The 12,979-nt window shown below is 40.8% G+C and overlaps 1 protein-coding gene across 1 annotated transcript; it reads right to left on the bottom strand.

Annotated features, from left to right (window-relative positions):
* Positions 1 to 2,504: 2,504 nt before the first annotated feature.
* Positions 2,505 to 10,993, bottom strand: LOC111976288 (chemokine-like protein TAFA-2). The gene is made up of 4 exons (XM_024005082.2): positions 10,858 to 10,993; positions 7,624 to 7,779; positions 7,322 to 7,446; positions 2,505 to 2,516 (listed from the first exon to the last, which is right to left on the bottom strand). The coding sequence occupies exons 1-4, from the start codon at positions 10,976 to 10,978 to the stop codon at positions 2,505 to 2,507; spliced, it is 414 nt and encodes a 137-aa protein (XP_023860850.2). The 5' UTR covers positions 10,979 to 10,993.
* Between the last annotated feature and the right edge of the window lie 1,986 nt (positions 10,994 to 12,979).

Raw genomic sequence — 12,979 nt, 5'->3', positions numbered from 1 at the left:
GTCAAATTAATTTATTGTGTTACAGGTTTCGTCATGTTTGTATCTAAACCAAACTACTAGATATTTTAAGATTGTTGAATACTTCAGTTGGGGTCTCAATATGAGGTCCTAAACCTAGCATGAAAGTGCATKCTCGTAGCTGTGTGGGCTAATATAGTCAACATGTTTGCCTTGGGGTACGTTTACAAATGGAAGTGTTTTCTTCCCAGGCATAATGCAAGGCATTATCGCTGGGATATGAGATAACAACTATACCTGGCCTATGCTAAATGTGTTTTTTTTTAAGTACAAAGTGTTTGTTAGGAGTTAAGCCTGTGTTAAAAGATACTTAAAATTATTAAAATACAAAAGAAGTGATTGTGTTGAATTGTGTTTGGGAAATAAAGATAGACATGGTTCTAAAAAAGTTGTGGTCATATTTCATTCAGTACAGAAATGTGTAGGTGGCTTAACTTACCCTGTCCCGCGGCTCAACTTAAACCATAAACGGGGTAAGTTGTGCCAAGAGAACACTTTTTTTAGACAAGCAATGTTTTCAAAACTGTAATGTTTACATTAATTCAGATTATTTCCAGGGATACACAACATCCTGAAATATATGTAGATATCTTAGAAATAATACTATATTTCCCTTGACGAGGTGATGCTGAATGTAAAAAAAAATCTCAACTTACCCCTCTCCCCTAAATCTCTGTAGGTTAGACATCATATACAGTAGCATTAATGATTCTGTCACAAACATGACATCACATATGACAATTTGTGACAGTTCAGAAGATGTAAATGCCAAATCATTTTACAAGGTAATGATTTGGGCAGTGGTGAGCAAACAAGCAGGTTGACGTTTATTGTCATGAATCTTGCCCTGGAGGCAGAACTGAGCGATTTCCACTAGATGGGCCGGCTGCAAAATCAAATTGTCGATATCGTAAGAATTCATGAAAACAAAAATATGCTTTTTTATCTTAATATAAGGTTAGGGTTAGGCATTACAGTTAGCAGTGTGGTTAAGGTTAGGGCTAAGGTTATGTTTAAAAACAGATTTTCTGACTTTGTGGCTGTGTCAGCTAGTGACCACTTTGCAGAGTTACCTCCAGGGCAACATTCCTTACAATAAATGCCAACCTGCGAACAAACAACTCTTTGTGTTGAGTTTTACTCATAAATGGCTGTCTGTCATGTTCTGATGGGTTGTCATGATCTGATGTTGCTTTAGGAAGAAACCGGTTTCCTGTATCATTGAAGCGCTGTATCATCAAAACAACTCGACAACGTAGTGGTAAAATGTCAAAACTTCGCTCCTGAATTCTCAAATTACTTTAAGAATGAACAAAAGAATGACAATTATTATGAGTATACGCAGATGTACAAAAGTGTTGAGCGGACAGAAAGTAAGAATGGTAAATGACATTAGAATGAATGTTCTATTTTGCTTGTAGACACAATTTGCTTGAAGGCACAGACGATTCTGCACCATTTCACATCATTGCTATTACAGAGGTCCTCTCCATGGGAGACGGGAGTTGGAAAGACAAACTAAAGCGTGATGTAAATACTCTCGGCAGTGAAGAAGCTTCTTCCCTCCCTCCTCCTCTCCTCGTGATTTGCATTTCAAACAGCCGTTGTTTTGCATCTGTCTATTTGCATGCCATCGCATCCTTGCAGGTGGTGGCTTGTCTAACTGGGTGAGATGAAAAGCTCTCTGTGCACGTGTGTGTGTGTGTGTGTGTGTGTGTGTGTGTTGTGGTGTGTGTGTGTGTGGTGTGTGTGTGTGTGTGTGTGTGTGTGTGTGTGTGTGTGTGTGTGTGTGTGTGTGTGTGTGTGTGTGTGTGTGTTGTGGTGGGTGTTGTGTGTGTGTGTGTGTGTGTGTGTGTGTGTGTGTGTGTGTGTGTGTGTGTGTGTGTGGCTGAATCTCTACACATATTGTATCAATAAGAATTCCCAAATCGAAGGCGCTTCCACTTGTCACTAGCAGCGCACATTGCTTAATGAGACAGTCAAGACAAGAGTCTCTCTCCATAAAGCCATTGGTCCAAGTTCACAGTCTATTTATTGAAACATTGTCCAGTTGTGTCTCTGCGTGTGGCTCATCCAAAACTTAGCCTGAATGCATACAGCAATCCCCAGCTCAGCATTTATCTGTCACAGAAAGACAATGTCCCGCTGACAGAACACAATATGGAATCCCATTGAAAGACTTGCCAAGCTATATTTTTTATCTGCCCGTTAGTCTCAGGTAGGAGCTGGCTGCCATGGCTAAACCCATCTCTGTCTCTCAGAGGACACAGTCAGGGAAGTAAGGATGAGTACTGTATGACAAAGGCTCACATCAGTCACTCTACTCATTTGATAGGGCTGCTCATTTGCTATTGTATTCCTCATTATTTTCTGGGGACTGAAGCAGATCTTCACTTTTTTCAAAGCAAAAAATGTGTGTGATTGACAACTGGCCAGGCCGTGGCACGTTCAGGGTCTCAGTCGATTGGCTGAGATGTTTTTTTCTGCTACCGCGCCACCTGAAAAAGGAAAAAGAAGAAGAAATACAGGAACTTCCAAAAGGTCCATTAAATGCTGGGTCACCCTGAGCCAAGTCTTCTTTCCTGGGCATCATTATTTCTGCTGCAGCTAGCCTAATCCACATCTCAGACATATTTTATGTAGTTGACATGAAAATGGAAGCAAATAGTTTATTCCTCAGGAGATGTTAGATGGGTATAATATACCTGTCCAGAAAGCTTCATGTTGGATTGTTTGTTGTCAGTTTTTATTAATCAATGAATGTATGCAGCACATGTTCAGCTGATTTTCTATTCTCTTTGAGTTGACTCTCATTAGATATTTCCCTACTGCATATCAATTTGAAGCTGATAAAAGCCAAGACATATCAACAGATTTGCACATTCCTCAAGTCTGTAGTTTGTCCACAGGCATTTAAGGCTGTCAGATTGAATTACATCCCATTAAGATATCTGTATCAGATGGTTTACATGTATAAAACAGTCTCATTTCATGTTTTTCTTTTGGTCCCATCTTCCACAGGATTACCAAATGAGGCTTGCTTAGCCCTCTGTGGCTGATTGGGAGCAGCAGTGTTGATTCTGCCTATGGGAGCAGTAATTGTGACTGATTGTGGGATATTTTATCATCAAAGCAAGGCTTATTGCAAGTACTGTAATCGCATGTGATGATTCCGCATAAACACGGTCATTCAATTTTTGCATTAACTAGATGTGCAAACATGGGGGGATAGAGAGAGAACAGGAGAGAGAGAACAGGGGAGAGAAAACAGGAGAGAGAAAGCGAAAGTGTGACTGCAAGTGCTTATATTTCTTCTTACTTTTATCAAAACCATCAATCATTACATTGCCTTTAGGCTATTTATTGTCATCTTTACACAGGGACCACTTTACAACAAGTATGCATCATTGATGTCATTTCCCTGATGTGTTCGTTGTTAAAACAGATGTGTAGTTTGCTTGTCATTATATTTTATATTTCTAAGACACTTATAGATTTTATACCTTTAAAACCTTTGTTTTATGTGTTTTATTTTGGGACCATGGTGTTAGTGCTGTTCTTAACACACTGTGTTCAGCTGGATTTTACTGTCTCCTYGAGCTAACATTAGCAGGCTAGCCTCGGCTAGCTCCGGCTAGCTAGATTACCTGGCTGTCACTGGCAAAGCTTGTCTCACGTCGGTACCGCTGTTTCTAACCTGAGTATAAGCATGTTAGACTCTGTTTTGGAGTCGGATTCAGAGACGGACAGTAAAGTCATAAAATGTTAGACCTGTGATATGTTTACTGTCGTGAAAAGGAAGAATTTACTGATTTATACATTTGTGAAAAGTGTAAGCAACTCGTTGCCTCAAAAGACTGGATGACTGAACTACTAGAGGAGAACAGAGTCTTGCTGTTTTGATGCAACACTTCTAAATGGAGGGTGGTCTATGAGATTGGGCTACTCTGGAGTAGCTACTGAGGATACCACCTTGGACCATTTTCCCGTATTAACACATCCCACCGACAAGAACGGGAGGACGACTGCGTCTTGCTCTACACCTTCGGGGGCAAAGTGGAATCGAGTTAGAAGAAGGAAAGAAGGAATATTCCAACGTATCCTCCGTCTGCCCTCTCGCCAAGACCTGCAGCTCTCAAACTGTTTCGCGGCCCTGACCCCGGCCCTCCTACAAGGCCCTCCACCGCTCCCCAACCACTCCACCGCAGTACCCAGCGAAAGCCAAGCCACTGCCTCCGTGCAGCCTGGGAATCCACAACCTGCCTCTGGGGCTGAGGGTAGCCTGGCGGGTAGGAGAGTTGGGCCAGTAACCAAAAGGTTGCTAGATCAAATCCCCAAGCTGACAAGATAAAAATCTGTCGTTCTGCCCCTGAGCAAGGCAGTTAACCCACCATTCCCTGGGTGCCGTAGATGTGTATGTCAAGGGCAGCCCTCCGCATCTCTCTGATTCAGAGGGGTTGGGTTAAATGTGGAAGACTCATTTTAGTTGAATGCATTCAGTTGAAAAACTGACTAGGTATCCCCCTTTCCTAGTGTGGCCATTGTAGGGAGTTCTATAGTACGGATGTGGTGGTTGCCGGAGCAAGTACATTCTGCTTTACTGGTGCTAGGGTGCGTGATATTACTCGGGAGCTTAAGGTCATTCTAGACCGAAACCCTGAGCTTCAAACGGTGATCGTGCATGCCGATACTAATGACATCAAGCTGCGGCAATCGGGGGAGTTGAGACGGGACACCTTATGGACAGTCTAATGGATACTGGCAAGAGGATTGTCCTTTCTGGCCCTATCCCAACAGACGGTTCTGGAGGTAAATCTGCTGTCGAAACTCTGCCCCGAAAAAGCATTGGATTTTATCGACTTATCCACTTTTATCGATTTGTTTTGGGAGCTACCTCAGTTCTTAAAATGAGACGGCTGACATCCGAAAAGAAGAGGAGCTAGAATGCTGAGTTTAACATTGCACATGCACACAAGTGGTAGGATATAGATCACTTTCTGAGTCAAAATGCAAGCCAAGATCTAACGCTCAGATGTTTTGAGAACATGACTTAAAAAACGTAAGCCTATGCAACATTAACCAATTAAAAACAGTTCTGTAGCAAGGAGGATTATGCAGTAGGCTATAGGCCCAATACATTATCACTGCATATTGGCTATGCTTGAATTGTCCTGCCAATGCTGTTGTTCTCAGACCATTTAGAAATTATATTTTTAAATGTTGGTATATGATCACACTGGTAATAGATCATTTGTTGTATTACTTGTGATGCTCAGCTACTGTAAGTGAGCATAATATTTATTTATTTTACTGGACTGATGGCCTGCATCTGATGGTCAGTCTGGGGGGGGGGGGGCAGCAGTGAGGCTGATCTTCACCCAACTCACCATCCCTCCTCTCTCCCTCCCTCCGCTGAGAAAAGGGAACACAGTCTTCCAGCTGATGGCAAAACTTAAGAGGCACTGCATTATTTCTGCTTCATGCACCAATTCATGTTGTTAGTCTTATGACCAGAGAAAGTGAAATATTCCTCGGTATTAAAAAAGAAACAAGCCGATAATAATAACAACGCAAGCTTATTGGAACACTATGCTATACTCAATCCTTTCAGCTGCAGTGCTGGTTGTAGCATTTTATGGCTTATAAAAGTGTTGAACAAAGTGTTGATAGGGCTGAATAAAAACTTGGACTTACTCATAAAAACAGCAGCTCTGAGCTGTATTCATTGAGTATCTCTCTAGTCATGGTTTTACAGGTTTTGAAATCTCACAGTATCAACTTTGCTGTATGTTCAAGGTTTTCTTTTTACAGTCTATGGCTTGAGGGAACTGTGCAGAAACGTGATCTGAGCTATCTGATTGGCCAGTGGTAGACCTACAGGTGTTCTACCTTCAGACACATGAAATGATTCAAAATGGAAATAATTTTCCTTCCCGGCGCTAGGGCTGCTGAATCAAGTGCACCTACCGCRAACAGCATGAAATGAATAAAAACAATAGGAACACAAGGCTTTATCGTTGGGTTTTTTACAGAAATGTTTGGTGATCGACTAGCAATGCCTTGGAGATCGCGATCGACCGGTTGGTGACCACTGCTGTAGAGAATGATGCAGAATAATTAACTTCGATTTTTTTACATGACAATTGTTCCCTAGCCAACCCTCAGCTAAGAACTTTTTAAACTTCTCATTCTACTCTAAATGTGCAACAGCCTGGTTTTAAAACCTGGACATAGCACAGTTTCAAATGCTACTCTTGTTCTTTGATGTATTAAATTGCTTAAATCATAAAAACCATTGTGCTGCCTAACTTATAGACCTTTCAAAGGCCTTTGAAAGTGTTGACCATTACATTCTCATTCAAAGGCTGACTGAAATAATTCGCACGTGGTTTGAGAATGATCTGTCTGATAGGACATAATACTTGATTTCTGATGGTGTCAAGTCTAGTTTCCTGGATATTACGAAAGCTGTGCCTCAGGTGTCGGTATTGGGACCTGTTCTCTTTAAAATGTATAAAAATAATATTGGTCTATGCGTTAAAACTTGTAATATTCATCTGTATGCAGACGACACAGTTATGTATGCCATTGCCCCAACTGTTGGACCAGGCTAAGTCAGAGCTGCAACCTTGTTGTCTTACCGAAAGCCCTTGTTGGTTTAAAATGTTTGCTTTATGTAGGTTGACTACATATTTATTCATTAGATAGGTCTCCCATCAATCGGGTTCACGCCTACAAATATCTGGGCATTTGGATTGACAAAGATTTCATGTTTAAAAAACCTACGGATGAGCAAGTAAAAAATGTAAGATTTAAAGTGGGCTTCTTTTTTTAGAAATAGATCTTGCCTCTCCCTAAATAGCAGAAGCAGATTGTACAGTCAGCTTTCTGCCAGTTCTTGACTATGGTGACATCATTTACCAGATTGCACAGCTTTAAAGCACCTCATTGCTGGAACCAACTACAAAAAACATTACAATGTTCTGGTGCTGCTCAGGCAATTTAAAATATTGAATCTTACTGAGGAATGTAATCGTTTTTCTTTAATATATGCGTTGTGCTGTGTTTTACTTTTTTATATTGTATTTGATTTTTGATTTGTCTTATGAAACTGTATATGCAGAGCTCCTCTGTGAAAGAGACCCTGGTCTCAATGGTGACTCCCTGCTTAAATAATAATATAATAAATATATATTTTTTAAGATACATTTTCTAATAGGCTGGTTTCATTACCTTCCAACTGTAATAATGCATGAAGTCATATGAATTTGATTTCCTTTGCTGTCCCWTCACATATACTCACCTTGGTGGTCTTGACTTTGTTTCCAGAGCTGCAGGACCAGCCAGTGAGATCAGGCAGTACTTTACACTCCTCTCCCTCCAGACAGGGCTGCATCTGACACCACCACTTCTGACGCACGATGGATGCTGAGGAAAACAGCACAGTGGGCAGTCAGTCACTTGAAATGAGATGAGATGCAACGTGTGGTCTGGAGAGCACTTCAATAGATGGGCGAGATAACAACTGTAACATTGAGAATATGTTGGTGCAATACAAACCCGTTGAAGTACTGAAACGCTACCATCTTATATGAAGCATCCTACCTTCAACACAAGAGGGCATTGCCCTTGTTGTCCCGGCGACCTGACCAGGGAAGCAGGAACACTTGACTGTTTGAGAGCGCTCCTCAATCTTGTTCTTATTGCAGCAGCGATGGGCAGCCACTACTTCACAGGTACCTGTCTTTACCTGTGACAAACCTGAGACAGAGGGATTAGGAAAGGTAGTTACTAACTAGCAGTAGCAGCATGCATAGAGAGGGATGAAAACAATTAAACAGCTCCTTAAAATTAGTCAAAATGATGTGAAGCTGTCTGTGCTATCATTTTAGTGCACTTTGCAAGATATGACATACTGAACTTGCCTGCCTTTCACATACTGCTTGAGTGTGAGAAGAAAAATCTAACCATACATACAAGCCAACATAAGAGATTTCAACACTACATAATTACATAATTCACATCAGTATGCACCAAGCATGCATGTAAGTATGAGGTCTTAAGATTCTTCTGCAGTTGATTAAATGAAGCTGAAGCTTGAATAGATCTAAAAGGTATGTGACAAATGTTAAATTTACAGTTCTTCACGTTTGAACTGCCATTTCTTTAATAGTTACATTTTTTWAAATTATCATAATATTACGCAAATTCACAATTCACATATGGTCCTGCGTATAACCACTAGGGGGCAATGCAGTTCAATCTACCGCTGTCCAGTCTACCTAACAGACAACGCTCACCTTACTGCTATCCCCAACCACTCAGCAAAGATGGTATTAAGGTCGTTTTAGGTTCTCTGTTTTCAATACATGGAACTTCATGTACCACTTCTCATCAATGTGATGGCTTGATGCAATGATGTATAACAGCATGTTCATAGTACATCCAGCAATCTGTTGTTAACGCCACATATGGTGTTTGAGAGCTCGCACTTTGTACTTGGAGAGCAATCATTGTACAATTTCACCATCAGGGCCGATACGGTTTTTAAACATGGCATCTTGTAGTCTGGTTCTAGATATGCCATTAGGGTATTGAAGCCGACATCCTCTACCATTCACAATGGCTGGATATCAACTACAATCATTTCTGTAATCAGCGCTGTGATTTTCTCACTCCGTCCCTTTAACTTCTCAAAGTATTGCCATATAGGACTTCGCTGAGGCCGCTTCCCTGTCTCTCTGCCATCTTTCRAACTGTTAACGACAATGAGGTGTGGACCACTTTATATTGGTGTGCAAATAATTTTAAAGATGGATATCTCCAGCTATTTACAGCATTGTTGCGTTAGGTATTTGTTTAATTTTATACAACGGGTGGGTCTATCCTGAATGCTGATTGGTTAAAACTGCATTACAGCCTATCACCGGCTAAATCTATGAGGTTGAAATGCCTATTTAGTCTGTTCCATCTGATTGCGCAATTCACTGTCTCATCAGCTCAGCCAGGCAATTTATATACTTGATCTACAATGTGAAAAGCATTAAGACATTATCTCCCATTTCTTCTAGACTAACAGTTTTCAACAGCAGAGATTTGTATAAACCTTGATGTCTGTTTCTCCGACAATATTTCAAATGTTTCAATATTGAAATTTGATCTCCAGCTGTCCCATAGTAATGAATGTGTCGGGAGTCGGGAGTCGGGTTGAGACGTCGTTTCTCAGCGTTTCTCAGCCAGTCGAAATTGTGAATCAGCTGGCATACTTTTTATGGATATATACAAAGAAATGTCAATTGAAAAAAGGTCAAAAGAAACGAAGTGCAGCTAGTTTGAAATCTTTCCATCTTCAGTTTGAAGTGATTGTGTTAGCTGTGTTGTTTGCTAGCTCCTCTGAATAACAGTGTCCTGACGAGTGAGCACATTTTCTATGCCAGGCGAAATCGCGCCTCATTAGCTCATTGTTATGGATGTATCCAAAAAAATGTCACTGGAAAACAGCTTAAATGAATCCAAATGAGGCTACTTTGCTGTTATTCTGGCTGCACTTTTGACTTGACTGTAAATTAGCCGTTGTTGGCTAGCTAGCAAGCAAGGGATAAGAACGTTGCCAGCCAGTATGGCAATGGAACATTTAGAAGGAATACAGAATACAGATACAGTACAAAAAGACTGAATGACTGGGTCGCGTCTCTAGCAACCGATCCGATAGAACGAACGACCAGCCGGCTTGGGTAGAGCCCTAGATTTGTGTCGGGCCTATATCTTGTGGAAGGATGAAATAGTATGAATAAATTCATCAAAATAATGTTTTTAATGAAAATATGTCAATTATTATTTGAATATGTTGGTAACCTGTTGTATAAAAGTGATAATGCCCTTGAAGCCGGTGTCTGGAGGATACATTGGCACGGTTTGCCGGCCATCGACTTAGTCTCGGGCCTAATAACACCCATGCCAATATATTCTATAAACACCAGCTTCTCYGGCATTATCACTTAAATAATGTTTGCCTTTATGATGATGATGATGATTGGGAACTGTTAGTGGTAGTTTTGTGTATGTATGTATGTTTTCTTAACGTTAACGATCCCAAATTCGTTCAAACATTTAAACATCACACCCTTAACATTTACACAGTATCAGTGTTCACATCCATTTAGATTCTGGAGCAACAGAGCCCCCATGTGGATATAAGAAACATCACAGGGAACACAGTCAAAATGGAGGAAGTAAAGGAGAAAGTGAACGAGACTACGACCAAAAGGGAAAAGCAGCATTCACAGAACTCCCTTTCAGTCATTGCAAAGTTCTCTAATTTCAAATGAGAAAATATACAATAAAATGTAGGTATTCAATAATTTTTTCAGAATCTGTATGAATGTAATAAGAGATTTTGACGTTGAGGATTGTGACCTTTTGACATGTTAAGTTATTTATTTATGCCACATTCAGAGGGAACACTGCATAATGCATCAATATTAGTTGCCACTTGAGTTTCAATTACTGCAATAACCTTATTTTAACACAAGATTTGTTCATACATTTCTGTAAATGACCCGTTTCTTATTTATGAATGTATACTTAAATATTATAGTATTATGTAGTCCCCTCCCACAGTAGCTGTAGAAACACCATGAGTCTGGCAAGACAGATACAGTAATTGTAGCATCAGCACTTGTGTTTACTTTCTACCATGCAGACCACAAACACCTATTTTCACCTCATTAGTGTTGGCCTTGCTTAATTCCCAGAGGAGCTGGGAGTTCTGGTGACCAGGGGCCATAATGAGTCCAGTGGGGACCAGTGTTCACTGGTATGAATGGTTCTGGGACTTACCTGACTGCCCCCTGGAGCTGTGGTTGCCGGTGGACACTGGTTGGCAGTAGAGGATCACTATGCAGAGCAGGAGGAGGCCCCAGTGTACTGACCACGCCATCTCACAGCTAATAACCTTCATCCGGTCAGCCAAGCAACCACAGAGACATATGTTGTTAGTGAGAAGATATGACACAGCTATCGCACAGTAATGGGGTCTGAAAACTCTGTTTGAGGTTAGAACATTCAGTATGAGATCAAAACACAAACTGTGCTTAGCCTACTCCAAATATTTGATTTCTTAAAAAAGAAAAATTGTATCTACATTTTTTGTCAACATTTCATCAAAAAGTTGGATGAAAGCTTGATAAAAGACATACAATAGGCAACCAATGACTGTCACCTAGTGGTTATAAATCATCAAGTTCTTGGGACAAAAGGTTATGAGGAGTARAGCTCATCAGGGACATGTACCAACAATGTGAATTCACAGCCCAAACTCCAATTTGCGTTGCAGCCAGCCAAATTCAACAGTCAAAGTTAAAAACAGAACATCAAATACCCTCTATTAGAAATGTCATCCACAATACTGCCACTGTGTATTTACCCATGAGAAGTATTAGACCCAGATTGTTGAGACCAGCAATTCTTTCAGTACATTGCCATAGTATAGGCAGGCTTTCAGCGCTGCAGGTTTTTGTTCTTATGACACCTAATAACCTGCTCTGAAGACAATTATTTTTTCTCTGTGATTTTATTTGAAGTGATTCAACATTGAATCTGCTCATGAGTTTTCAACCTCAATAAGTATGTTTATATATATACAGTATATATATACAGTACCAGTCAAAAGTTTGAACACACCTACTCATTCCAGGGTTTTTCTTTATTTTTACTATTTAGAATAATTGTGAAGACATGAAAGCTTTGCACACTCTTGGCATTCTCTCAACCAGCTTCATGAGGTAGTCACCTGGAATGCATTTCAATTAGCAGGTGTGCCTTGTTAAAAGTTCATTTGTGGAATTTCTTTCCTTCCTAATGCGTTTGACCCAATCAGTTGTGTTGTGACAGGGTAGGGTTGGCACACAGAAGATATCCCTATTTGGTAAAAGACCCTGTCCATATTATGGCAAGAACAGCTCAAATAAGCAAAGAGAAAAGACAGTCCATCATTACTTTACGACATGAAGGTCAGTCAATGCAGAACATTTCAAGAACTTTGAAAGTTTCTTCAAGTGCAGCCACAAAAAACATCAAGCCGCTATGATGGAACTGGCTCTCATGAGGACCGCCACAGGAAAGGAAGACCCAGAGTTACCTCTGCTGCAGAGGATGAGTTCATTAGAGTTACCAGCCTCAGAAATTGGTAATTAACTGCACATCAGACTGCAGCCCAAATAAATGAGTTCAAGTAACAGACACATCTCAACATTAACTGTTCAGAGGAGACTGCATGAATCAGGCATTCATGGTCGAATTMCTGCAAAGAAACCACTACTAAAGGACACCAATAATAAAAAGAGACTTGCTTGGGCCAAGAAACACGAGCAATGGACATTAGACCGGTGGAAATCTGTCCTTTGGTCTGATGAGTCCAAATATGAGATTTTTGGTTCCAACAGCTGTGTCTTTGTGAGATGCAGAGTAGGTGAATGGATGAACTCCACATGTGTGGTTCCCACCGTGACACATGGAGGAGGAGGTGTGATGGTGTGGGGGTGCTTTGCTGGTGACACTCTGTGATTTATTTTACAATTCAAGGCACACTTACCCAGCATGGCTACCACAGCATTCTGCAGCGATACGCCATCCCATCTGGTTTGCGCTTAGTGGGACTATCATTTGTTTTTCTGCAGCCCGTACACACCTCCATGCTGTATAAGGGCTTTTTGACCAAGAAATAGAGTGATGGAGTGCTGCATCAGATGACCTGGCCATCACAATCACCCAACCTCAACCCAATTGAGATGGTTTGGGATGAGTTGGACCYCAGAGTGAAGGAAAAGCAGCCAACAAGTGCTCAGATTATGTGGGAACTCTTTCAAGACTGTTGGAAAAGCATTCCAGGTGACTACTTCATGAAGCTGGTTGAGAGAATGCCAAGAGTGTGCAAAGCTTTCATCAAGGCAAAGTGTGGCTA

The sequence above is a fragment of the Salvelinus sp. IW2-2015 genome, linkage group LG17, assembly GCF_002910315.2.
Source record: "Salvelinus sp. IW2-2015 linkage group LG17, ASM291031v2, whole genome shotgun sequence".
Classification (NCBI taxonomy): Eukaryota; Metazoa; Chordata; class Actinopteri; order Salmoniformes; family Salmonidae; genus Salvelinus; species Salvelinus sp. IW2-2015.
The sequence above is the reverse complement of the archived record's forward strand: the minus strand, read 5'-3'. Positions and strand labels throughout refer to the sequence as shown.